Below are 27906 nucleotides of genomic sequence, written 5' to 3' on the forward strand. Positions count from 1 at the left end.
AACAAAAATATCTCTTCTAGATATGCTGTGAAGCTTTTACAGTAATGGGGGGAGGAACAGAATTTTGTCACAATGTCTTGTCATACAATCAAATGATCTTTTTTTTTTTAAAGAACAACGGGTTACACCCGTATATTTGTCATCAATTACATATAAAAATGTATATTGGCTTTTTCAATGCAAAAGGTGAAGTAAATAAGTTATCCAGAATAATAATTAAAAAAATCTGAAGCTCACATTCACATATGAGGGCCACATCCTTCAGAAGAAGGACTACATTTCCCATGAACCTTTGCACAAAACCATAGAGGCACACTGATGGCACTGTCTGCCGTGACCTTCATCCTTCTCAAACAGTGCTTGACATCCATGGGTCTTGGAGGAAGACTTTACACAGCAATAATGAAGTAAACAATGTCTGGGACAAGAATACAGTCAAGCTAAGAGAGTTTAGAGAAAAAAAGTATTGCTAAACAGCAACACCGTATAGTGTTTTTTTGTTAAATCTAATCAGCAATAAGCTATTTCTGTACTCTCTGGGGGCACAGAACATTATAACAGTCTAAATACCACATTGATAACCTTCTATTGGTTATTTATTGTGCTCTTCCACGAGATAGGAAGTGCTCTGTGCTAAAAATCTGTTCTAACGGCCAAATTGAGGCCTAATTAAATTAAATTATGGAATATGAATTTAGTTCGTAAGGAACAGCGAATGGCTCTCTCGAAAACTTGACTGTCAAAGAAGGGAAAAAAGGTACCAGACAACTGGCAAGACAGCAGGGGCTAATGAAATGTGTGGGGAATACGGTCTTGGCTGATTCAAAATGGCTGAGAAGGACTGAGAAGACGCAAGCTTGCACGTGGATGGCACTGAAACAATGACAACAACAACCAAGTGCAAAAACAAACAAACAAACAAAAGAAAACAAACGACAGGACTGTGGTGAGACGGTATGAGAAGGAGTAGAACGAACAGGGATGAGCAAGTGTGGTCAGAAGCTCAATGTCTGCTGCTGAGAGTGTCTTTAACACCTGTAAACATGATTTTTTTCTTTTTCTACCCTTTCATACTCTCCTTCTCTTAAACAGGCTGTTGACGTTTTTTCCTCCTGATCTCAATTTAATTTCAAGTCTTTTTTTTTTCTCTTTTCAGTTTTTTTCTTCTTTCTTTTGTGAGTGTGTGTGTCATTTGTAGGCTAATTGTTACTTGGTTGGCTGTTGAAACGAGTCTAGTTATTTTTCAAGTCGACTTATCCTCCCAATAAAGAGTTTTTGCCTTTAAAAAAAAAAAAAAAAAAATGTCCAGGACTATCCTGAGCCTGTGGAGCTGAGTAGACACAGTAGGAGTCCAGGCCAAAATCCAACATGGAGGGAGGGGGGGGGGGGCATCCTTCGCTCTCTTTCTCAATTAGAATGGAGATGGTCCTTCCAGCTTGCATCCAAGCAGGGTCAAGAGTACAAGATTTTGAGGAAAAAGAGAAGGATATCCCACCATGACAACTGTGAAGGAGAATACATTAAAACCTGCGCTGTGCAGAATGAAGGGTCTCCGATGTTCCAGATGTCTCTCTTTGTTGTTTGAGCTTGTTTTGTGTTCTGAAGTCTCCCTCCACAGTCTTCAACATAAAGTGCAGGCAGCATGTCTAAAACTGCTCCCCTCACGCGAGAGAAGGACTAGAGTCTGGCCCCCGACTCAGGGGTGTAGCGTGTAAAAAGAAGGGAATCTGGCCTCGGTGGCTGGGGTATGGAGGCATGGAAGAAGGGAATCAAAATTTGGTTACGCAGGAAACGAGGCACAAGAGCAGCACCTCCGCTCCTTCCAAGAACATCCCTCCAATTTTTTGTTTTCGTTTGTCCTCCATTTCTTTTTCTTTTGTTCACTTCCTATAACCCCCACCCCATTCCCATTCCCATTCCCAGCCCCAAACCCCCCCAACTTCCCTTCCCCCTCCCTTCAGGCTGTTTTCCCTCAGGTCCTCTCCTCACTCCACCCGGACGAGCAGGCCGTAGAGCAGTGTGCCGCCACGCTCCTTGGTCACCCACTCGATCTCGGTGTTGCTGAAACGCGGGTCCAGCGGCTCGCTCAGCCCCAGGGTCTGTGGACCCACCTTGTAGGAGCCCGGCCGCACGCACACCTGGAAGGCCACCTGCGCCAGGTGGCAGCGGTGGGATCGCGGGTCCCGGAATCTAGAAGAGGGAGCGCAGGGAGGGGTGGGGGGTGAGGGGGAACAGAGAAAGGCTTTAATCTTAACTTCACTCTTAACATCACCTACATCTGAAAACTCAAATAATTCATGCCATAGAAACACAAGTCTGTCAACAAGTGCGAGGTATTAAGATATGCCATGTAATGCACACTGAACACTGAAAAAAACTGTATACTACACAGTTTTTAATTGTAACTAAAAACAATTCCATCAAAACACAGATAGACCTCTGTTTCTCAAGGTCACCGAGTAAAGTCGATATGAAAAAACTTAAACAATTGGTTTTACCCAGCGAGTTGCTGCAGCCAACAGCTAAAGCAGCCAGGCAACTACAGCGCTAGACTCTGGGGACATGTTTTTGAGGCCCCATGTTCATGCCCCCAGAGTGTAGCGCTGTAGCTGCCTGGCTGCTTTAGCTGTTAGCTGCCGCAACTCAAGCTAAGTACCCGTGAACTCGAGAAAACAGAGATCTATGTGAAATATCGCCAGATGGAGAGGGAGAGACACATGTAGAACCAGAGGGACAGACGGTATAATAAACAGAAAGAGAAAAAAACAGGACGATGAACAGACACAATGAACTCCTCCCTCTCCCTCGACTTACTGCACTTTGGGGGCGAAGATCTCCAGGCCGGAGTAGCGCATGGTGGGCGAGAGCTGCACACGCGGGACCTCCCTCTCGGGGGCGCTGTTCTCCTCCGGCTCACCGTAGCCGCCCTGGCTCTCCGTCTTCACCGGGGACACGGAGAAGATGGACGACGACTCGGCTGTGGAAGACCACATCAGATGGTCAGATGAAAACACTCTATGGTGGGCCAGCAAGGTGCTAAGTGTCATTTCAATCTCATACATAGACCTCCTTTCCTACTAAATTTTCGACTCAATTTTGGAATTTGAGAGCAATCTGTCTCTGTAAACGTCATGGTGGGTCAGTAAGAAGGAAAGGGTTTCATTTCAAACTCCTTAAAATTCTCCACTTATCCATTATTTTTCAAGATATCAAAAACATGTCTATAAAAAAGTCACTCCAAGTGAAATATAAAATTCCATGACTTTTCCCTGACAAAAAAAAAAACTGAATTTCCATGACCTACTCTATAATGAAGGGTACAATATACCAACTAAAGATTTCATAAGAGTGACATAGCATTTTTTAGAGTGGGAGATGAATAAATGGGCATTGATTAAACAAAGTTGGACTAACCACAACTACTCAAGTGAGCAGTAAGGCTCATAACAAGATATAGACCGATTCTGTGTGGAAATATACTGTATTGATATTAATGTATTTTGGCAAGTAAATTAAACTGCTATAGTAACTGCTACAATAAAATAATATTCCATGACCTTGCCCCAAAATGATAAAACTCCCTGACTTTCCATGACCGATTCTGTGTGGAAATATACTGTATTTATATTAATGTATTTTGGCAAGTAAATTAAACTGCTATAGTAACTGCTACAATAAAATAATATTCCATGACCTTGCCCCAAAATGATAAAACTCCCTGACTTTCCATGTCTGGAACAGACTTTCCAAAATTCCATGATATTCCAGAAATTCCATGACCCGTGGGAACCATGAATTAACAAACGACAACAGTCTTCCTTTGTTCTTTTAACCTCCGTTAATTACAGATTCAAGTCTTGTTGTCAGGTTGTGTTTGTGGATAAGTGAACTATGGTCAGACAGATTAGGACCTGACGATGGATCAATCAATCAATGCAGAAGGATGGCTAGTAAATGGAGAGTTCAGGGAGCGGATAAGCCAACTGACAGACTTGAGATTAATGAATGGAAACACAGGGGAACAGGAGAGATGGATGGGTGTGTGTTTTAGGACAGTGCAGACATGAGTGGGTGGAGGTTGGAGTCTGAAAGCTGAATCAATGAATAGTGAATAGAATGGAATAAAATGGGAGGATGGGTGGAAGGATGAAAGGATGGATGGATGGGTAGAGATTGGAAAAGGTGTTCCTAAGAGCAAAGTGACAATGGAGAGATGGGTGTAGTAAGAGGGGGGTGGGGGTCGATAACAGATGTAGGGATGGACAGATAGAGGAGATGGAGGATGGAGGAGAGGACAGAGGAGAGGAGCATCTGTACGTTCCCAGACCTGGGAGCAGCTGGCTGAGGTCCAGTGTGCGTCGGAGGGCTCCCACGCTGGTGCCGTGGTAGGCGATGTGCCACTTCTTAAAGGCGTTGGACACCTCACAGTGTGGCTTGATCCTGGACACGAGAGCATGAGCACCATAAGGGCCAACACAATCCACTTTACCACAGAAGACAAACACTGTTCTCTCAGCTTTATATCACTTCCTGACTAAATCTCTTGCACTTCATTTTCTCAAACAGTAAAAAACAGACAACAAAAATCTATCAAGCGAGTACTTCTATTTTCGTCTACCCTCTTTAATGACAGTTCTTAGAGTTTACATGAGAAGTTTATCCATGCAAAACCATTACTTTCAAAGGTAAATGGGTATTGGTCAGGAAGTGAAATGACATGTTACTGACCGTAGGGCGAAGCGGCACCAGCCGAAGGGGAGGGCGTAGTCCCGGGGCGGCTCCCCACGTTTGTAGTACGCCTCGTCACCACGGAGCTTGTGGCAGGACTCACAGTAACACAGGTTATACTTGGCATCCTCGTTAAAGTAGCCGTCTTTGGGAGAGATGGGTGACAAATACATTTCATTATTCCTTCTCAAATATTCTACATCTAACAAATAAAATCAGGTAGAAAATGAAGGACTGTAAAAAAAACTTGTGCTGTGACTTTTAAATATGTTTTACAACCAGGATTATCAATGCTGTAACATCTATATCTAATGGTTGCTTCACATAGGAGAGAGAAAGAGAGAGAGAGGAGAGAGAGGAGAGAGGAGAGAGAGAGAGAGAGGGAGAGAGAGAGAGAGAGGGAGGGAGAGAGAGAGAGAGAGAGAGAGAGAGAGAGAGAGAGAGAGGGACAGAGGGAGAAGAGGTGCTCACCAGGTAGAGTGAGCAGGTCTTTGAAGCGGGAGCACAGGGCCTGGTATTCACACGTCTTGTTGGGGTTCACCTCCGGAGGGGGCGTCCAGCACACACTCTCTTTGATCCCTGAGAGAGAGAGAGAGAGAGAGAGAGAGAGAGAGAGAGAGAGAGAGAGAGAGAGAGAGAGAGAGGGAGGGAGGGAGGGAGGGAGGGAGAGAGAGAAACAGGGAGAGGGAGAGAGAGAGAGGGAGGGAGGGAGAGAGAGAAAGAGGGAGAGAGAGTGTGGCACGTGTGAAGGTAGGAACGCAGAGGTCTGAGCTATTGTGCAAGTGCTTGGCCAAGTTACACCAGTTCTCAAACTGGTGCATGATCACAGATGGGTAACAAACACTCCCATTCCTGCCTCAATCAGTCCACACTCACCAGTCAGTCATGACATACTGTAGGTACGCTAACCTACAACGGGTGATGGTCTCATATACCTCAGCTTATCACCATCATATGGCAACAGTAAAGATTATGCCTAAAATATACACAACTAGTGCAAATGTATTAGAATAAAACATTTGAACTACTTCATAGGTGTACAAATATACAAATTTCAGTGAAATTCTGAAAACCATACATAGTCCAATCAGGGAGGTCATCAAAAAAAAAAAAAAAAAGCGAAATAAAATTTGAATGAAAATGATATTTCGAATGAATATTTGCTCTCTTCCCAGGCCGAGCAAAGGCCCGAGTTCCAAACTTCCACGGGTTTTCCTTACCATCAACCATGTCCGCCTTCTCCATGTCGGCCTGGCAACGCGTCTCCCCGCTCTCGGCTCCCACCTCCGGCACGTTATTGGTCACTATGGTGACCTGCCATGACAACCAGAAAGAAGCAGCGTGTCACTTCCTTGTTTCTCTCCCCGTGGTCGTCTCGGGGATAAGACGCCCGTGGGAACCACAGTCACCGTGCCAAGCAACCAAATGAGCTTAGCTCGCCTAAACCCGGGTCAGACTGGAGTATTTTAGGCAGCACGGTTGCAAAAGCCGGCAGATTACGAGGGTGATACAATGAGCGAGGCCTGTTAGAAGCAGGGCCGGCTAAGTCCGTCAGTGTGCTTTATAGTTTCAAAGCTGATCTCCTGCTTAGTATAATTGGGCTGGAGAGAGCCAGCAAAGGGCCAGCCAAAGGCTATTTGTCTGTGCTCTGACAATGTCAGTCATTGCAAAAGGTCCTACAAATTATGCTGTCAACCACTATGCATTTAGGATATTAAAACAGGATAACATTATCAACTGTAGCCATGTTGCCATGGAAGCATTGGAAGCACACCCTATAGTACCAATTCACTGCCAATCACATAATAAAAAATCTGTCTTGTAGAGTTCTATAAAACTGAAACTCCTTTTCAGTTTTTCACAGCTGGTCCACTGTTTGTTGATAATTGTGCATTCATGGTGGACTATTCCCCAGAAAACATCACAGCAACGTCCAGAGTGTATTGCAGGGAGTCAATCAGGGCTGTGTGTGTAAACAAGCAGATTAGCCATTGTTATTCCCCCCCCCCCCCCCATGTGTTTGTTTGTGCAGTGGGCTTAACCTGCCTGTTCACACTGCCCGTAGAGGTCGATGAGGGGGTAGCAGGGGCTGGGGATGTCCTGGGCGGCCACTCCCTGGTCCATGCCGTTGACGTAGAGGTGCAGGCAACTGCTGGCGTCCACCAGCAGCCCCAGCACGGTGCCCTCGGGACACGTGTCCAGGTTGGGACCGTAGTTCTCACAGATCTGAGGGGGGAGAGACGGAGAGAGGAGTGAAGGGAAAGAGAGAGTGTGAGCAATGAGCATGCATGCTAAGTGAGAATTAGGGCTGGTTGAGAACAGAGGGAAAAATGCCAAGACCTCAACAGTTGTGTGTGTGTGTCCAAGAGACACAGACACACACACAAACACACACACACACACACACACACACACACACGTTGAAGTGTCAACATAAACCGACCTCGGACTTCTTGCTTCTCTGAAATCACCGGTGTGGAAAATATGCACTAACTTACTCAACTTAGGAAGTGAAGTTCAAGATTTTATGCCTTAAAATGACTTTAAGGCATAAAACATACATTAACAGTGTAATATTCCATGAACACTAATCGTGTGTCTCTTTCTACTGTGCTATAACAATCAAATTATCATTCCGTGTATAATTAATTTCACTGTGTTTGTTTGTTTGTTTGTTGTATGCATGTTCGTTTTTGTCTGTCCTGGTAAGTAGCTCACGGTAGGAATGGTTTCAAAATAAAACAACAGTTTCAAAATACAGGGTTCCCATTCTAAGTCAAATGTAAAATTCCCTGACTTTCCCTGACAAAAAAACCTGAATTTCCATGACTTACTACAGGGTCATTCCAGGTCAATTCAACCAGGGCCCACGCACTTAGGTCTCAAAAAGTTCTGAAAAAATGACCAGGTGTACCTATGTTACCCAGGAGACACACTGTAAAATTACTTATGTATGTAAGATCACCAAGTTACAGCCAGTTTTACGGGGGGAGGGGGATGTCGATTTTGTTCGGCCTGTTTTTTTGTCTAAGTTCACAAGCCCATACCCCAAGAACTAAACCATGTAGGAGGCTCAAATTTTGCATGCTGGTCCATAATTAAGCAATAAGCCCTGAGAGGCCGTAGGTTACGCTGATTCTACAACAGCTAAGGGGCGTTGTTAGGCACGACGTGCTAGCGGAGCAAAATTCCCTGATATTCCATGACTTTGCCCCAAAATGATCCAATTCCCTGACTTTCCATGTCTGGAATAGACTTTCTAAAATTCCATTATATTCCAGAAATTCCATGACCTGTGGGAACCCTGAAAATAAAAGCCCCCCTCGAAACAGGAATGCATGCAAATGCAAAAATGCATTAATAGCAATAGAATTGAATAAAGATCGAAAATCAAATCGTGACTTTCAAACTGAAAATTAAATCGAATCGACACCGACCCCTAGTGTGCATGTGCTTGTGTGTGCATGGGGTTGTGATTGTTTGTGTGCGTGTGTGTGTGCGTGCATGTGTGTGTGTGCGTGTTACCTTGAGTGAGTTGTGGAAGACGGAATCTCTCTGGAGTAACCACACGGAACGCTTGAGACAGCAGGCCGTGGAAGGGAAATTGAGCCTGTCAGGTGAGTGACCAATAACACCCAGCGACAAAGACGACGTCCACGATGGATTCAGACGGTCGATCTGGAACTGATGGAACACAGGAGACTGGTTATAACCATGACAACACAAACAAACACACACAGACACAGACAAACACGCACGCACACACTCATACACACTCTAAATACAAAATACACATAGAAAAAACAAGAGAAATGGAGTTGTATAATCTGCATTGTTTATATAACAAAATTAAACAAGCAATCAAGGGTACCAAATGTCTCTCCCTCTATCTCTCACACACACACACACACACAGACACACACACACCTGAAAGAGCTGTTGCCGAGGCAGGGGCTGTGCTGTGACCAGCAGGCCCTGGTTGTAACTGGACACCCTGGCGGCCGTCAGGTTCTGATTGCCCAGCTGGATGTTCTTCCCGTGGTTCTCCAGGAAGGCCATGACGGTGGGCACCTGGGTCGGCTCCGCCTCACACTGCACAGGGACCAGGGGCATTAGATGGACACAACATACAGTAGACAGAGTGTATATGACTGCAGAGCATGTATGAAATGCGCTATATAAATAAACTTCACTGGACTATATAGGATTATATACTACTAAAACAGTAGTGTTTTAAAAAGTAGTAAATGTTGGGCAGTTTCAGCATCTTATTCCACGTCCTTCATCTCTTTACCCCAGTGAGTTGTGTTCCTTCATCACCCCTATCATTTCCTTTGCCAGCTCTCGCACACTGGTCAGGTGTTAGTGGACGGGGAAGTGACTAAACCTCTTCCTCACTGCCCTCTTCTCTGCTTCACCTTCGCTGTCTTCACTCCTCCTCTCCCTCATCTCTCACCTCCCCTCTCTTGTCTGATGGGATGAGGGTCAGGTGATGTGCCTTTCATTTTCACACTAACCCCTGATGCTCTCCCATCATCCATCTCTCCTCCTCCCTCCCTCCCTCCCTCCCTCCCTCTCCTGGGCGCCATCATCATCTCCTATTTATTCGTCCTCTTCCTCACTAACGTGTGCTGTGTAAATCTCCTCTGCAGGCGCTGTCTGGCTGACAGAAGGGGCTTTGACTCGGTCTTCCCTCTCCCCCTTTCTACCCTTCTCTCTCTCTCTCTCTCTTTCTCTCTCTCTCCATCTCCCTCCTCCCTGGCGTGCTGTCCTCCCTCTCCCCCTTTCTACCCTTCTCTCTCTCTCTCTCTCTCTCTCTCTCTCTCCCTCCTCCCTGGCGTGCTGTCCTCCCTCTCCCCCTTTCTGCCACTCTCTCTCTCTCTCTCCTTCCTGGCGTGTCCTTCTTCTCTCCCTTTCTGCCCCCCCTCTCTCTCTCACTCCCTCACCCTTTCCCTCTCTCTCTCTCTCTCTATCCCTCCATCTCTCTCTCTCTCTCTCTCTCTCTCTCTCTCTCACTCACTCACCCTTTCCCTCTCTCTATCCCCCCATATCTCTCTTGCTCTCTCTCTCTCTCACCGGCGTGCTGTCCTCCTCTCCCTCGCTGCAGCTGTCAGAGGAGAGCGAGGGCGCCTTGACACTCTCCGTGTCCTCCGAGGCGGACGAGCTGACGATGGAGATGGCCGTCACCTTGCCATACAGGTCCAGCACCGCGTACACATTCTGCAGGGCACACAAGCACACAGAGGGAATGAGTGGGTCGTGTGTGTGTGTCTGCTTCTGTCCTTTTTGTGTGTGTGTGTGTGTGTGTGTGTGTGTGTCTGCTTCTGTCCTTTTTGTGTGTGTGTGTGTGTGTGTGTGTGTGTGTGTGTGTGTGTGTGGGTTATGTAGGGTCTGAAGAAGAAAAACATGACACTGAGTAATATAGTGAATGTGAGTCTGCTTAGTCAGCATGAAGGAAAAGCAAACTGTGATATGTAGCATGGGCAAGTGAGCCAACAGAAGGTAGAGTAACAGAAAGTAGAGTAATAGGTGTGTGTGTGTGTGTGTGTGTGTGTGTGTGTGTGTGTGTGTGTGCGCAGTGGAGAAAGTAAATAGAAAACGGAATGGGGATGGATAAATTGTGCATGGCAGGTGGTTGTGTGTTTGGGAACTAAAATGAGAATAGGGCAGATGGCATCATGTGGTGCAAATGTGTGTGATCAGATTTACCTTTGCTACCGCTGTAGCAGCTGGCCCCATATCCTCTCCATCAATAAAGATGTGCATGGTGTCATCACTACATCTCTTCACTCCAACACGATTCCCAACCTGACACACACACACACACACGCGCGCGCACACACACATGCGCGCACACACACACACGCGCGCGCGCACACACACACGCGCACACACACACACACACACACACAAAGACACACACACGCACAAATACACACACACACACACAAATACACACACACGGAAGCAGATGGAAAATGACAGTGAGTGGGCAGATAAAAAATGCAGCTACTCTCAACAGGCTCTCCTCACCTCTTCCCTCTATCCTCCTCTCCCTCTCTTTCCTCTCCCCACCTCATTCTTATATCCTCCTCTCCCTCCCTCTCTTTCCTCTCCCCACCTCATTCCTATATCCTCCTCTTCCTCCCTCCCTCCCTCCTCTCCTCACCTCTTCCCTCTATCCTCCTCTCCCTCCCTCCTAACCTCATCCCTCTGTCCTCCTCTCTCTTTCCTACCCTCTATTCTCTCTCTTTTTCTTGCTAATGTCTAGCTGATTGAGCCGATCTCCACAGCCATTACAATCTGCTCCTCCCTCTCTCTCACATATTTATTCATCATTCTCTCCGTGCAAAACCCATCTTTTGTCTTTCTGTGAAACCTCTTCTCCCTCAGTCATCCATTCATTTGTTTCTTACGGCCCCACTGCAACAAAGACGGCTGATTTATCTAGTGGGAGTCCTTCAGATTCACAGATATGACCTTGGCTGCAAGAATCTTGCTATACCAGTTGAGCAGCAGGAATTCCTTCACTATCCGTCATGTCCCCTCCTTCCTTCTTCACTTCCCTCATCACTTCTTTTCTCTCTCTCTTTTTTTCTCCTCCACCTCCTCCTTCCCAGATCTGACCTGAGTGCATGCCCCCCCCTCCTCTCTTCCTCTCTCTGTCTCACCATCTCTCTCGTTTTCCACTCATCCCATTCTCTGTAAATTGTAACGGAGTCGCTCGAGTAGGCAGCCTGTCTGTTCTGCCTCAGCGGCGAGCCTCCCTTTCTTCCTAATATTCTCTGTCCTCCTTTCATCTCCTCTCCCACTCCTCCTCTCCTCTCATCTCCTCTTCTCCATCTCTCCTCTCCTCTCCTCTCCTCTCCTCCTTGACATAAGATGCTTGAGCAGGCAGCCAGAGCTCTGCCACTGCAGTGGATCACTGAACACTCCACTCTCTCCCTCTCGCCCTCTCCCAAAACACCTTCTCTTTTTCTCCTTGATATTCAGTTTCCTTTCCCCCACTATCATTCAATGTGAATCTCTCCCTACCATTTCCTCCGTCTCTCACTCTATTAATTACATATCTCTTACATGTTGTTCTTTATAATATCCAGATTGCCTTTCCTTAACCCCCCCCCTTTTCTCATTCTGCAATATTCTGTTTCCTCCCCCCCTAATATTTGGGCTCCTCTCCTCTCAAATCTCCCTGCCTCCTACTGTGAGCTGATCAAGTGGGCTGCTGCAGCCCAGTCAGCAGTGGACAGCTTTGCACACTCTTTCTCTCTCTCTCTCCCTTCCTCCCTCTCTAGAATACCCGCTCCTCCCTAAAATCCACTCGTCCATCTTTCCCACTGTGAGCCACTGCAGTGATTTGCTATACATCCTGTCTTCCTTTCCCATCTTCCTCCATCTGTGTGCTTCCTCTCTCTCTCTCTCTCTCTCTCTCTCTCCCCCTCCCTCTCTCTCTCTCTCTCTCTCTCTCTCCTTCAGCGTAATGGTCCAGTGAACAGCAGTAGCTTGGCTTCTGCACAGCAGCTCCTGCGCCTCCCCTCTCCCTGCATCCCACTCTGTCTCTCCACCCCTCCACCAGTCGCTCAGCCTCTTCATCTATTCTTCATCTCTCTCTCCCTCCCTCCCTCCCTCCATTTCCCTTCCTCCATCTCTCTCTCTCTCTATCTCTCCCTCCCTCCATCCCTCCCTCGCTCTCCATCCCTCCTCCATCTCTCTCTCCATCCTTCCTCCATCTCTCTCTCCCTCCCTCCCTCTTTAGTCTTTAGTGAGTCTGTTGTAGTAGCACTACTGGTGCACACCACTGCTCAAACATGTTCCCTCTCTCTTTCTCCCCTCTTACCTCCCTCTCTTTTTCCACATCTCTCTCTCTCTTTTCCCATCTCTTTCTCTCTTTCTCCACATATCTCTCTACCTCCCCCCATCTCTCCCTCTCTTTCTCCACATATCGCTCTACCTCCCCCCATCTCTCCCTCTCTTTCTCCACATATCGCTCTACCTCCCCCCATCTCCCTCTCTCTTTCTCTCTCACCGTGAGCCGGTCCAGTGAGCAGCCGTAGTTCTGCCGCTGCAGCACTCCGTTGCGCCGCACCTCCGAGCCGGCCAGCAGCCAGGTGACCTTCGACCTGAGCTGCGTGAGCGAGGGAGAGAGGTCGCTGAGCGGGCAGGAGGGCAGCTCGGCGGGCTGCAGCGTGGTCAAGCCGATGTGCAGCGAGCCGGCCCACTGCTCCGCCACCTCGTTGATCTTCACCTGCACAGACCCCAGAGGAGGACAGAGGTTACCAGTTAACAGCTGGCCACTGATAACAATAAATGAGTGATGACTGACCACTGATAATTAATGAGTGATGACTGAAGAAGTGACAAGTGACAAGTGACAAGTGATAACTAACTGATAGCATATCCAAGGAAGGCTTTCGTACCTGAATCCCTTCCTAACTCTTATCTGGGTTAGGATTCAAAGTCAACTCCATCCCTAATCCAGGTTAGGACTCCCTAGGGGGCTTTCCCTGTCCCCAGAACACTTCACCTGATTAATCTTTGGCATGCATGGTCAGGTGTAAGGTGTGAAATCCAATAAGATTAGAGGGCACCTGATCTGATTAATGTATAGGGACACGCATGTAAGGCAGAAACCGCTCACCGGTATGTATATCCATAACTTTACCACTAGCACAAGGAATCTGACATCTTGTCCTGTGTCATAATAGCTGCTTTCTGACATGGGTGTAAGTCCGCATGTTCTGCGGATGTCAAGCGGTTGGGCCGTGTATCTGAACAACATAAACGGCTATTTGGAGTTCCAAACTTAGCCGGCTCTTACACTACTCCCCTCCTAGTATTTCCGACGGACATTATGTAAATGAGCTTGTGTCTGAACGAAGCGAAGAACATGCAGAGATTCTGTTCATGTGCATGTTCAACCACACAGAGATTCTGTTCATGTGCGTGTTCAACCACGCAGAGATTCTGTTCATATACGTCGGTGTTGTTCACACATAATATCCGCAGGTTAGCATCATATCTGAATCACCCAAAGGGTCGGACCTCGGTTTGACAAAGATCCGCATATACTGCGGAGGTTGTGTCTGAAGCAGCTTTTGATACTGGTCACTATTGTAAGGGCAGGCTTTTCCTCTAAGTTGACATAGTAGTAAGTAGTAGTAATAGTAGTAGTAATCATGTTATTGTACCCTGCTAGAGAAATGTGTAGACATATTGCTCCATGATCAACATACAGTAAAACTACTTCTTAGTTGCGACCGTGTACATGTCTGAAATGCATGGGCCTGGTCACTGCTGTTGGTTTACGTTTACTCGTTTCCATAGCAGATTCCCGCATGCTGCCCGCACGCACCTCAAACAGCTCGTCGGTCTTAAGCTCCTTGGCGCTGAAGACGACGCCGTGTGCGTAGCTGCCCACCCGCAGTGCCTGGCAGCCGTCTCCGAGGAGCACCATGTTCTTGCCGTGCTTGCTGTGCAGCCGGTGAGCCACCCCTGCCACTAGCAGAACACAGAGTTAGCCTTGGAGAGAAGAGCCTCACCTCCAGAGAGAGCACTGTCCAGCTCAGTCCATTTAACCATCCACAGGGGAAAAAAAACTTTCCCCAGCTAAGTCTTATTTCAATTTCAATTCAATTCAATTTCAAGTTAATTTTACTTATAAAGTGCCAAATCAATGCTCAATGATTCAATGGTCATTTCAATAGTCAACCTTTTGATCTTTTAGTTTTGTGTTCATATGAGAAAGCTACTCCAGGTTGTGACTAAAATGTAATCATCAAGCAGAAGTTCTTTGAGATTACGCAACACCCAAACAGAGCAGGTAGAGTGCACACAAGAAAAAAAGTAGACGTGGGCAGAAACACACAGAAACACGCACACAGAAACACACACACACACACGATACCTGGGGAGTGGATGGGGAAGCTCTTTTCTGTGATATTGCTGGTACACAGGCTGTTGTCCAGAGGCCCTGATGAGCTGGTGATGGAGACCTGGACACACTGCCCATAGAGGTCAATCACCGCAAACACCTCTGCAAGACGGGGGGGGGGGGGGGGGGTGACAGAGTGAGGTGTGGATGGAGGAAAGAGAGAGACAGGCAGAAACAGAGAGTGTGAGAAATATATATAAAGATAGAGGAAGATAAAGGGGGGGGGGGGGTCTGTAAACTTTTTTCCAAATTCAAGAACTTTCTCCCCAGGATCCACCGCTGTCTCACTAGCATTAAAAAAGGTTCACACACAGTCCTGATTCAGTAAATATTCTGTAAACAGGAAACCAAGCTTTTGGCTGATGAAATATAAACAGTGGCAAGACATTCCCTTCTCTTTTACTATTAACTGAAGTTTGGGCAAGTCTGCCTTCATCTTGGCTGTTGAACTCAAATATCAGCAACCACTTGGAAGACTTGGAAACACATTGTTTTGTGTTGTGTTTTTCTCCTTCCCTTACTCTCTCTCTTCTCATTGGTCCATACCTGAGGGCAGCACCTCACTCTCTCCACTGATTGGTCCATACCTGAGGGCAGCACCTCACTCTCTCCCCTGATTGGTCCATACCGGAGGGCAGCACCTCACTCTCTCTCCTCTCATTAGTCTGTACCTTTGGGAAGCCTCTCACTCTCTCCCCTGATTGGTCTGCACCTGAGGGCAGCCCCTCACTCTCTCCCTTGATTGGTCCGTACCTGAGGGCAGCCCTGTGCAGGCCACGCCCTGGTCCACGCCGTTGATGTAGTAGTGCAGGTCGCCAGTGGCCGAGCGCATCATGCCGATCCGCGAGGCCGTGGTCAACGAGTCCAGATCGCAACCGTAGTTGTTCCGCATGGTGTTGCCGTCCTGCATGATGGCCGTGCCACTGAGGGAGGGAGGGAGGGAGGGAGGGAAGGAGGGACCCAAAGGTGAAAGGGAAGAGAGAGAGAAGAGTGGAGGATGAGAGGAGAAGAGAAGCAAAAAGGGAAAGGCGAAAGGGTAGGCATGTCAACACACAAGAGGGCCAAAAATAGACACAGATATTGGAAACACACACACACACAGACATACCTGAGCATCCATGTGTCATAGTCTATATCTGTCATGGTGTTGGGAAACTCCAGCTCCTCTGGCCTGATCGCCGTGACTCCTGAACACAAACATCAACACGGGTATGTCACACAGCCGAATACAACACAGCAGCACTGAGATGAGTCGGCACTCTGGGTAACGTAGTAAAAACACCTTTTCTCCCTCTCACCTGCTTCTATTGAGCCTGACCAGCGGTCCACCATCTTCTGAATCACTATCTCAAAGAGCTCTCCATCTCGAAGGCACCTGGAAGAGCAAGTAATGGACATTTATGGATGGATATTGTTGGATGAAACAGGTGCTTTGCGATTTCCGATGGGAGATTCCCAAAGCAGCACAGTAAGAAAGAGACCGAGAGTGGGCCTCACTGGGGGACCCATATGATTAATAGAAAGCGTTTCAATACACATTGAATAATGTGGCCCATTTGTGTCACCAAAGGACCTCTAAGCACAGTAAAGAACAAACTCTACCACGACTCATGGCCAGACAAGTCCCAAGTTGTAGGAATGAAATCAAGATTATAAGGGCCTCATGGATCCACAAATCATAACCGACACGATAGCCTGATATATTAAGAATAATATATACATACACGTTATTTATTTATGTCTGAGACCCTGGTTAGGAATGTCCACCCTGTAAGACCTACATGCTTCACTGTCCAGCTGGCTATAAATAAAGAGCGAGCCGCCCACACACACATACACACCTATTGGAGATTACGATGGCGTCGTTGAACTCGCTGCGGCAGTTCTGCCGCAGTGCCGTGCGGCCGCCGTTGGTGATGACCGCGTTGGTGCCGTGCATCTGGTGGAAGCGGAGGTCGTTGGTGGCGTTGCCGCCGCCGACCGAGCAGGGGCTGCCCGGCGACATGGCCGTGGGGCCCTCTGAGCAGTCGTCCGGCAGAGGGGGGAGGTCAGCTGGAGAGGGAGCGAGGGATAGAGAGGAAGAGGAGTGAAGAGCGAATGAGAGAAAGAGAATATGAAAGAGAAAAAAAACAGAAGAGGAAATTGGCACAAAAGAGAGATTAGACTGAGGTATATATGCAATGCAAATCTCCAGTCTGCTGCCTTATGTAACATTACCTCATTTCCATCCCATGCATAATACTAAGACAGCAGGTCTTCTCAACTGAGCATGGCATCTGCACTCATCTACAGACTCTCCCTTTACACTCCCTCACTTTCTATCACTCTCTCTTTAGTCCTCCCTGACCATCTCTTTCTTTCCGCTCCCTCTCTGTCCCTCGCTCTCTTACCCATGTCGTCCATGATGGTGGCCTGGGCGGCTTGTCCGTAGAGGTCGACCACGGCGTAGACGCAGGGCGGCACATTCCAGGCAGCGGGGCCCTGAGCCACGCCGTTCACAAAGAAGTGCAGACTACCGTCTTCCTTGCGCACCACCCCCACCGTGTCACCCGCCTGGAAAGGGAGAGAGCGAGAGAAAGAGAGAGGGAGAGAGAGACAGGGATAGAGCAAGAGAGAGAGATAGAGAGAGGGAGAGAGCAGGAGAGAGACAGGGATAGAACGAGAGAGAGAGAGAGAGAGAGAGAGGGAGGGAGAGAGAGACAGGGATAGTGCAAGAGGGAGAGAAAGAAGAGTCAGCATATAAGAGAAGTATCATAGAAGATCATAGAAAAGGTGGAGAATGAGTGACAGAACAGAGGGAAAAGGGAGAGAATAGAGTGAGGGAAGAAGAAAAAGGAGAGATGAGAGATAAAAAGAGAAGCCAAAAGCGGAAGGATAGAGAAGACAAAAAATGAAAAGATCAACATGACGTGCATTTTATCTTTAGAAAATCATTACAGAACACTTAGGACTGCCGTCTGGTCAACTGAGAAGGGCCAGGGAGATCCCTCACTCACTTTGAGCCGGTCTAAGTTGTGCCCATATTCGTCCAGGATGGTGGTTCCGTTGTGCATCACCCCATTGCCGGTCATCATCCACGTCCCTGGAGAACGGGAGGAGGTGGGGTGAGTGAAAGATGGAGAGAGGCTACGAGGAGCCTTCTAGATGGCTCCGTGGTTTCATGTGTTGCGTTAGCGCGTCATTTTAACTCATGAGTCAGCAGTCCCTGGTCTGAAGAGGCTGACATCACGGATCACGCTCCAGGGCATCAGATAGAGCAGCTAACTACAGAGATGGTGGTGTAATGCCCACAACTGACCACTCCCAGCAGTATTAACATTATTTACAAATCAGTAATTAACATATCAGAGCGGGTAAGCTAGAAAAGGTAAACTTACGTTAAACATTTGTGTGTAGCGCTGTATGTGTATGGTATGTAGGTGTTTGTTGGGAGGTTGTGATTACTTGTTTCACCTGAGCGCAGGTTGGTCATCGTGGACGGTAGCTGCAGGTAGGCGGGGTTGTGCGTCGTCACGCCGATCTCAATGGAACCGGCCCACTTGTCCACCATCTTGTCGATGCGCACCTGGAACACCTCGTTGGAGCGCAGCGGGCGGCTGCTCAGGACCACACCATGGTTGAAGTCGTCCGTCGCACTGCCCAAGGAAAAAGGAGATTGGAGAGAGTGGAGATGATCAGCCTCAGTGTAACAGGAGATAGAGGGGCAGAAACAAGGCTGGAAATTCCTTCCACCAAACAAAAGCGGTTCACCTGAACCCTTATTAATACGTATTACAGAGAATGCAAGATCCTTATTATTGAAGAAATGTCAAACATAGGTTGAACAAACATTACTCAAATGCCAAGTACAAGTACACCAAGGCCACTAATTCTGTTATTAGTGGCCATCTTGTTATTAATATCTATCCTGTAGTCAGATAAATGAGAAACAACACATTGCAGACTACGATATGCAATGAGTAACAAATGATGTCCAATATCTTCACATAAGACCAAAATTCTAACCAGAAATATTCTACAGAAATGTAATCATCTGTAACAAATAGGGTATTTGGGAAGACAAGAAAAGACAAGAAAATGTCCAAATAGAAAAAATAAATAAACCGCTGACTCACTGAGGACGCAGAGCTGTCCTCCCGTCACCAATGATGGCGGCCTTCTGCCCGCAGTTGGGGTGGAACAGCAGACGGTCCTGGGTTTCAGGGTCAGGGGTCAACGACAGGGAGGGGCGTGGTCGCCCCACATCAGGCGACAGAGCCCTCATTATGGCGTTGTTCCGCCGGAGACGGTCGCTATGGTTATGGTTGTGAACTATGGTAACCTTGACGGCCATACCATAAAGGTCGACGACCCCATAAACGACACCTGGCGTCTGAGCTGCAGCCACTCCTGTAAACAAACACACAAGTAAACAACAAATAAACAAAAACAAGTAGTGTTGTCTTGTGTCCGTCATGTCTGGTGGATTATGCAACAAATCTAAGAATGCATGACTGGTCAAGGAAACAACTGACGAATTGTTGCGGAAGGACTGACCAATGGTAAGATAAAACTAAAGTATCTGCTGAAAATGAGTGACATTATGTAAGCTGCTTACTTATAAACAACACAAAAAGAAAACAAGACAAGACCACCAAATGTAGGGCTGTGCAATTAATCAAATTAATCGATTAATCGTCCATTATGGCTTCCAATGATTATAAAAAACAACATAATAGAAATATAGATGAATTTGTTGCATTCTATTTTGCAACAATTCTCTTGTTTTCTCTTGAGTTATAAATCCAGCCCTTGTTTCCTTTGGGCTTGTAAACATGATATTTTTGCATGTATTTTTTAATTTGTTTTACAGTTGAATTATATGTAAAATATTTTTTTATATCTTTTTTTTTTTAAGTTTAGAAAATGGATGGTGTCACACTAAGTAATCATGTTGAATAATTATGATCTCAATACTGACCAAAACGATCAAGACTATAATTTCTGCCATAAACGGACAGCCCTAACAAATGCACCACAAAAAATTATAGTTACTTGTTACACAGTACTGGCTATTTTCTGCAATGCTATTCTCGTACTGAGATTTGAGAGCAGGACATGAACATTAATCCCAAATACGACTCTCACCTTGGTCAATGCCATTGATGTAGAAGTGCAGGGCGCCACTGGCTTTCCTCATTAGACCGATGTGATCTCCCTCCTAACAGTCAGAGCAATTCAGACAAAAGGAGGAGAGAAAGAGAGAGAGAGAGAGAGAGAGAGAGAGAGAGAGAGAGAGAGAGAGAGAGAGAGAGAAAGATGGCTTGACCTCTAGTTATTCTTTAAGACACGCACACACATATACAGATTAAAAAATAAATAAAATCACACACGAGCATGCACACCCACTCACTTGTAGCTCATCCAGGCTGAATTCACAGTACTCCCGGCGAGTGCCTTTGCCATTGGTCAGAATCCCACAGCCACTCATCATTATCGTTCCTGCAGACACCAATGCATAACTGCCCATTAGATAACAAAGACACGTTTCAAAGTCGCCTCAAGAAGACTGCATGGACTTCACGGGTCATAACAGCTGAGCTCGCAACAAGACTGGGCACAAGGAGTCCACAGACCTCTACCAAGGCCAACTGCCCTCTAATGTTTTTAAAATGTAATGTTCCATGAAAATTGGCATTGGCAAAGTTTTTTTTCTGGAATTCTGCTGACTGATAGAAACACTATCCAACCTGAAAACATAACCTCCTTGGTGGAAGTAAAAAAGCTGCCAAACCGCACCGTACCTGACCGCAGGTTGGTCATAGTTGCCGGGTAGTCCAGGTTGTTTGGGTTGTGTGTCGTCACACCAATCTCAATCGATCCTGACCACTTATCAACCAGTTTATCGATGCGGATCTGGAGAAGAAAAAAAAAAAAAAAAACATATTAAGAAAGTAGCATCAAAGTAATACCAAACTAAAACCCTCCATTGTGGGTTGTGGATTTAAAGTGTCAAAGTCACTGTGACAACTTTAAATGGGGAAGAAGAAGTGCACTTCATCTACTTGCTTTCCCTGAAGGGAGACCAAAATAGAACCAGTTCAAGGTTGCCTTAGGGCCACTGGGAGACAACACTGGCACAATTTTTAACACTCGGGCCAGAAAACAAAGACCTGCACTCTCAAATAGTTGCAGGGTCATAAAGGCTCAACAGACTGTAAAATCAGAGGGCAGCCAAACACCTGAAACACGCCATTTTTAGAGCACATCAGACTACTGCGCACACACACGCACACACACACACACTCTCAAACTCTCTCTCTGTTATCTGTGCTGTGTGTGTTTTGTCTGACTTCCTATAATCCTCTCAGACTCTGATCCCTCTCAGATTTCTTTCTGTCTTTATCAGATCTCTTTCACACTCTCACACTCACTGTTTCACAGGCTAGCTAGCTCAGGCCTGCACTCCCTCTTTAAAATCAAATCAAATCCAGTCACACTTGCTTTATTGACGTCGAAAAGGGAATTTGTTGTAGCCAAAGTTGTGAGTGAGAGGCAGTTAGGTTTACAGGAAAGTGTTGGCAGCAAAGCATATAAAACATCATGTGGTGTCTCACGCGGAGTTTCTCGTAAAGCTTCCCGTAAACCGTGGTGCAACAACAATAACACAATATATTTAAAAAGCGCCTTATCTAGATGCACCAAGTGCTTTACAATGAAGAGTCGTGGCACTCACCTCGAACATCTCGTTGTGACGCAGCGGCCGATTGGTCATGACCACGCCGTTGTTGAACTCGTCCAGGGGACGTCGCCGCTCCGCCGTCTTGTGGTTGTTGCTCAGCTTGATGAGCGTGCCGCACTTCTCGTGGAAGAGCAGCGCGTCGTTGGTCGTCATGCTGCCCGATCCCATTCCGGTCACACCACCACCGCCACTTCCTCCTCCACCGTTGCCCAGGGGACTGTGGCCCGATCCCTCGCCGTTGGGCGTAGTTCCTCCACCGCCTCCGCTGCTGCTACTGTTCTCCCCTCCGCCGGGCCCCGATCCCGTCCCGCTGGACCCAGCCCTGGACACGTCCATGGCCCCCCTGGAAGAGTCCGTCTCCCCCCCAGAGCCTAGGTGTCCTCCGCTCTCATCCTCCGAGCGGTACAGCGAGACGATGGCGTTGTTGAAAACGTCGAACAGCTGGTGCTCCGTCAGCACTGCGGATGAAGGGATGGGATGTAGAGGTGTGTGTGTGTGTGTGTGTGTGTGTGTGTGTGTTGAAGGTATGTATGTATAACAAAACAGATGGAGAGAGAATGCGGGATACAAAAAGTTGAGAGTCGGTATGAAAGGTAAAGTGCAAGGTCAGAGAGCAGGACCAGATGGAGAGAGAGAAAGAGAGAGAGAAAAGAGAGAGAGAGAGAGAGAGAGAGAGAGAGAGAGAGAGAGAGAGAGACAGAGAAAGAGAGAGAGTGTATGATGGACAAAAGCGGTTCAAGAAAAGTGATAACAGTGATGAAATGGTGAGGAGGAGAAAAAGAGAGAGTTGCCATGTCAGGTTTACTTCCCCTTGACAAAAACACACGCTATATGATTGGAAACTAACAAAGCAAATGTATACAGTGTTGCCCGTCCTTACCTGTCTCTGGGTCTAGGTTGTTGGGGAACTTGTCTGGCCGGCTGTGACTTCTTGAAAGTTCAGGCACTGAAGCAGGAGAAGGAAATGACAGACAGAAAAACTGAATGGCAGACAAAAAACACACACACACACACACACACACACACACACACACACACACACACACACACACACACACACACACACACACACACACACACACACACACACCTTACAAGAAGATGGCAGGTCGTCTTTACCTTCCTCTGCGCCCCCATTCACCAGGGCTGCAGCTCCTGCTGCCGCCGCCACAGCACTTGCGATGGCCGCATTGTCTTGGTTGCGGCGTGCCGCGGCAGCACGCCCCCTCCCGATGATGCCCTCCGCCGGCTCCTCTTCCTCCTCCTCCTCCTCTTCGTCGTCGTCGTCCTCCTCCGCGCAGACGCCGTCCTCGCTCTCGGCCCTGGCCTCCTCGTCTGCCCCCCCTCCTCCGTCGGGCGGCGGCTCACAGCTGACCACGGTCACCTGGGTGCACTTGCCGTACAGGTCCACCACCGCCCATAGCCGCGGCGGCAGGCCCGAGGCGGCGGGCCCGCAGTCCTGCCCGTTGACCCACAGGTGGAGCTGCCCACGCCCGTCCCTCTGGATGCCCACGCGGTCGCCCTCGGCCAGCTGGTCCAAGTCGCGGCCGTACTCCTCCAACACCGAGCGCCCGTCCTTTAGCACCGAACAGCCAGACACGATCCACGAGCCACCCTTCAGTCCTGTGGCGCTGCTGGGGAAGTCCAGCGCCGCCGGGTCCAGCGCCGTCACGCCAATCTCGATGGACCCGCTCCACGAGTTAACCTGAGCACATTTGGGGGAGAGAGGACAAGCACGTTAAACTGTTGGCCTCTACTCCACAGAACCCTCGCCTTCCTAAAAAGACCTTGAAGTGAATATGCTGCATCGAAATCGGCTATGAATAAAGCCTTGCCTAAAAATAGTGGGAGTAAGGCTACCAAGATTGGCTTCTCCAATAACCAACTGCCAGGAGAGAGGAAGGGATGTGGTCAAGTGTCAGGAAATACTCTCAGGTGGTGCAGTAAGGGGTGGAAGACTATCTCTGATGCTGAGCAAAAAGATTGGCTTGACTACTACAGTACTTTGTCGGCAGTGAGTGGACAAATACACAATATACTCAGTCATTTATAAAACAAACAAAAAAATGGTTAATGATGTTTAGTGTCAAATAATGATTGATGTAGTAAGTCAGTGGTTCTCAACCTTTTTTCAGTGATGTACCCCCTGTGAAATATTTTTTCAGCCAAGTACCCCCTAACCAGCGCAAAGCATTTTTAGTTGAGAAAAAAAGACTTAAAACAGAGCACTGTGCCATCAGTGTCTAATTTAAAATAAAACATATTCTTCAAGATACAGCCGGAATTTTGCCGGCTCTGGTTTGGCCTTCTTTGCCACTTGTCCCTCCGTGTTTTCACAAGAACTACAGCTATGCTTCAACCACGACTCCAGTGTTTGAGTTTTGACAGTGATTGACAGGTGATGGCGGGTGGCATGTGACAGGTTGGGTCGAATCATCCTGGTATGGGGGGAACTCTGGGTTTTTAGGATAATGAAATTGAATAGCCTACCGAAATATAAAATTAATTTTATGAACTTATATTATATTTTTGAAATATTTATTAAATAATTGTATAAAATACAATCATTTAAAGTATTTTTGCATGGATTCTACTTTTTAAATATATGTATATTTTAAAATCTCACGTACCCCCTGGAGTGCCTTCACGTACCCCCAGGGGTACGCGTACCCCCATTTGAGAACCACTGTAGTAAGTGATTGGTGTAGTAAGTAGCCTAGTAAATGTAGCAAGAGTGTGTCCATGACAATGTCAGTTCATTCATAAGCTATTGCAATGCTGAAAATAAGTACCCACAAATGTTCACCTTCTTTGTCACTTTGATTACTCTGGATGAACAATGCCTCGCACATTGTTCTAAGTAATGTCTTAACCACTCATTCCTCTAACATTCCCTGCCAGGTTTAATGCGCAAGTCCAATGTAGACAGACAGTAAACGGCAAACCAGTTCCTTATCTCTTTCCACATCCGCCAGCTCAGGTATTAGCCTACATTCAGGTGCTGCTGCACCGACGGCAACAAAATCACAACCGACTTACTGTTGTATCAAAGAGGCGAATCAGATTTCAAACGCCGATCTCTATCGCTCACTGCTCTCTGTTCTTGAGAGCTCTTATTTCCCAACTCCATTCCTCTCCCTGCACCTCCTGCTCATCTTCTTCCTGAAGTCCTACGCTGTGGGCTGGGCACACGTTCACCAGTGTCCTCCTAGTGCTAAGTAAGGCAGTAGTACACACCAGCTGGACAGATCTAGGTTAGGAAGTTGAAAAGCAGGCAGCATTTTGTGCCCGCTCGACGATGCTGGGGAGAGATCTCCCTCTCTACTTAAAGCCTTATCGGTCAATCCATCTGTCTCTCTCTCTCTCTCTCTCTCTCTCTCTCCTTCTTTCTCTTGTCTGCTTATGTAACCACCGTCTGACCAGTGATCTGAAGTTGCTTTTTGGCAATCCATCTTCCACTCTCTAGGAAGATACCCTAGGAGGCCATCCAGCCCTCTGTCCCTTGCTGTCCCCCTCCAAAGACAATGCTACAGCATTCATTACATTACATTGCACTGCATTTATGTTCACTTTTCATGTGACCAACCATGGTGCAAATAAAAATACCATATTATACAGTACCATAAAGATACCATATTATACAGTACCATAAAGATACCATATTATACTAAACCATATTGTGACTCTAACCATCTTAACCCAACCTCACTGGAAGTGTAGCGTGCGTTTCACATGGCAAAACCTAAATGTGTCAACCAGGCCCTGAATTACTAGTCTGCATTCAATCAACACACGATCTATAAACGTCTATTTACTCAATACCAAAAGCAGGGAACTATAAACAGTTCGGCAGCATCGGGGTTGGCATAATGCTCAGCCAAGTTATCCTGGCGCATCGATTTCCCAGTGTTCCATGCAGGATCTGCTTCATAACTGTCTGTAGCATGGTGCCTACTACCATGTAGTTTTCTATTCATTTTACCGGTTTGAAAAAGGTTGACATGACGTTGCATAGCTTGTGTGGCCTGATTTGAGGATAATATAATATAATATAATATAATATAATATAATATAATATGCCCCCGAGTTACTGCAAAGAGAACCATGGTGTAGTCCACAGCAAGCAATCATATTGGAGGAGCCTTTGGAAAAACAGCGCTCATGGGAGCGATGGCATCAGTGACATTGAGTACAGAGACGACATGCAAATTTATTGGTGTCATGCTATTGACAATAAAGCACTAACATAACATCATATGCACGCGTAAAGAAGGCATAGAAATTAATGTAGTCACACAAGGCGAACCGAAGATAGAATGACATTATGCAAAGGGCAGGCATGTGCCGTTGACTGAAGCAATCTACCATAGCTGGTACATTTTAAAATGAAAGGTATGTGAAATATTAAGCACCAGTCAGTCGTTGTAGGGCACAATTGATAATATAAGTAAAAACCAATGCAAGCAATGACAGCCAACCAACCGAACACAAGGTCATTCATGGAAAGAGCCCGTGAAATAAACGTTATATATAATCCATTTCGGACGAATTAAACGATGAAGACAAATGCCAAACGTCGCTCCAATACAACCTACTTGGCAGCCTATTTGATGAAAGCTGAACAGCGTAGTACCATAGCTAGCCAAGTATTAATGTTAAGACGTGAAAAAATCACTACCTTGGTGTTAACCTAGCGTTAGCTACCGTTAGATTGTTTACGTCCATAGGTAGCATATTTCGAGGTAACATATTTCGAGGTCTGGGCTAGAATAACAAGTGGACATACTTACTATATTTGTAAGGAGGTCCCAAATGCACAACTTGTTCAGTGACGTTTGGTAGCTATCTTATTAATTTGACGTGTGTGGTCAGGTCTGGCTAACTACAGGTTAATGTTAACCCCCGTTATCCCAAACAGTAGCTATACATTGAAGCCTATGCTAGCTAACTCACCATACCCTAAACCTTACCACTCAAAACAACCATAGAGATACGTTCATACAAAGCTGTTACAAACATTATGACCTGACTGATCGGCTCATGAACAACCAACGTTAGAGACCACTAAGCCCAAGCTATGGTTTAAAAAAATATGTTCTCGCGTGCTAGCTTGATGCATTTGACAGCAATAGCAAGTTAGCTGATCATACGTGATATCACTCTGTTCACAAGCGTGGATGTCTTAACTTCAGAGAAGTTTGTTTATACTTGATGGTCAAATCACATCTGTTACGTGTAACGTTTCATTGCCTCAAATATGATATAGCCTACTCTATAGTTACACACCAGTGATGGCTAGCTGGCTGCCTCTTGCTACTCACTTGACACTGCCTTGATCACTAGCAAGCGAGAGCTGTCTGTTGAGCTTGATGTTTACAAGGAGGCGCTCTATGAGAGTGCGAATGTGATAACGTTGGCTGGCTGGCTAGATAACTAATGGCGAATGCAACTACTGAACTTTATTTTTCGACCAACAACCGCTCAGCAGGAAAAATGCAAGCAAGTCATCTAGTCAACAGTTTTCGTTAGGGACTGTCCAAGCCAACACGCCCATGCAATATGATCGGCACTGCAGACACACGAACCCGGGTCCCACTCCACTCCCAACGCATTCCCACCTCACACTTTCATCACTAGTGGCATATTTGTTTACCTTCTTGTCGATTCGAACAGTAAAGACATCGCGATCTTTAAGTGGCTCCCGACTTAAGACCAACCCATGATTAAATTCCTGAACTGGCTGATTACGCTGGGCAGTTCGGTTCGAATTCGACAGGCCGATCAGCTTTCCGCTGCGCGGGTGCAGCTCAGCCGCCATCTTCGCTGGGCGGCACGTTTCGCGACACTATTCTTCACGACAATGCAATACCTTTCAGTGGGTTGCTAATCATGTTGCTAACCCATACAGAGTGATGCCAAAAAGCTAACAAAATGCGTTTTACGGTAGAAGGTAAAACCAAACCCATTTTACGGCAGTGAGGCAAATTAACAACAGCAGAGCCTACAGATGACATAGTGATTTACGATTATTATTGGAAGAGCACACAGCACGCCTAACTTAACTCACTCCTGCGGTTATTCTCAACTGCAGCTCCGTATGCTCACCATATTAGTGGCATCGACACAGCAATTTCATTTAGACTAGCCTAGGCCTACTGTTGTTTGTCTAAAGGTAAAATGTCCAAATGCTATAATTGCCATATTGGCTCGACCTAAGGCAGTGTAGCATACATATAGCCTATCATGTTTTTAACAAATAGAATGAAAATGAGAATGACTACAATTGAAGGAAATATTTACCAAAGGACTGTTTATCTGTGTGACATGACATGCGACTATTTCAGCACTTTATCTAGTACTAGTATAGACTCAGACTGAGCTAATGGTTCCTGTAATGTTTTTTCCTCACCTTTACTGTCCACCAGAGGGCGATCCATGAACGGCTCTGGAGTAACTGCGCCTCATTTTTATTTTCCCACCTTTGCTCAGCGTAGATGCAGAGAATGTCTAATCTGTAAACGGGCTC

General features: G+C 46.7%; 1 protein-coding gene across 3 annotated transcripts; it reads right to left on the reverse strand.

Moving 5' to 3' along the window:
- Positions 1-1946: 1946 nt before the first annotated feature.
- On the reverse strand, positions 1947-27231 carry neurl4 (neuralized E3 ubiquitin protein ligase 4). Of its 3 annotated transcripts, none has more exons than XM_042070151.1 (29): positions 27034-27231; positions 22500-23085; positions 22261-22326; positions 21375-21838; positions 20443-20554; positions 20052-20140; positions 19787-19859; positions 18775-19048; positions 18113-18294; positions 17656-17741; positions 17050-17212; positions 16501-16711; positions 15958-16034; positions 15768-15846; positions 15413-15582; positions 14633-14761; positions 14081-14226; positions 12755-12973; positions 10438-10536; positions 9805-9948; positions 8656-8820; positions 8254-8412; positions 6775-6954; positions 5949-6042; positions 5200-5307; positions 4729-4873; positions 4328-4440; positions 2815-2977; positions 1947-2190 (listed from the first exon to the last, which is right to left on the reverse strand). In XM_042070151.1, the coding sequence occupies exons 1-29, from the start codon at positions 27196-27198 to the stop codon at positions 1986-1988; spliced, it is 4866 nt and encodes a 1621-aa protein (XP_041926085.1). In that variant the 5' UTR covers positions 27199-27231; the 3' UTR covers positions 1947-1985. The 3 variants fall into 3 exon arrangements, with proteins under 3 accessions (XP_041926085.1, XP_041926084.1, XP_041926086.1); XM_042070150.1 differs by having other exon boundaries at positions 18104-18294; XM_042070152.1 differs by lacking the exons at positions 1947-2190; positions 2815-2977; positions 4328-4440; ... (1 more) ...; positions 5200-5307; positions 5949-6042 and adding an exon at positions 6057-6691 and having other exon boundaries at positions 18104-18294.
- Positions 27232-27906: the final 675 nt, after the last annotated feature.

This window comes from Alosa sapidissima, chromosome 18 (assembly GCF_018492685.1).
Source record: "Alosa sapidissima isolate fAloSap1 chromosome 18, fAloSap1.pri, whole genome shotgun sequence".
Classification (NCBI taxonomy): Eukaryota; Metazoa; Chordata; class Actinopteri; order Clupeiformes; family Clupeidae; genus Alosa; species Alosa sapidissima.

Coding starts and splice junctions, on each gene's coding strand:
- neurl4 (XM_042070150.1), bottom strand. CDS start 27,198: ATGGCGGCTGAGCTGCACCCGCGCAGCGGAAAGCTGATCGGCCTGTCG. Junction 16,035..16,500: donor GCCATCGTAATCTCCAATAG/GTGTGTATGTGT, acceptor TTGCTCTTCCAG/GTGCCTTCGAGATGGAGAGC. Junction 4,874..5,199: donor AGACCTGCTCACTCTACCTG/GTGAGCACCTCT, acceptor TCTCTCCCAAAG/ACGGCTACTTTAACGAGGAT.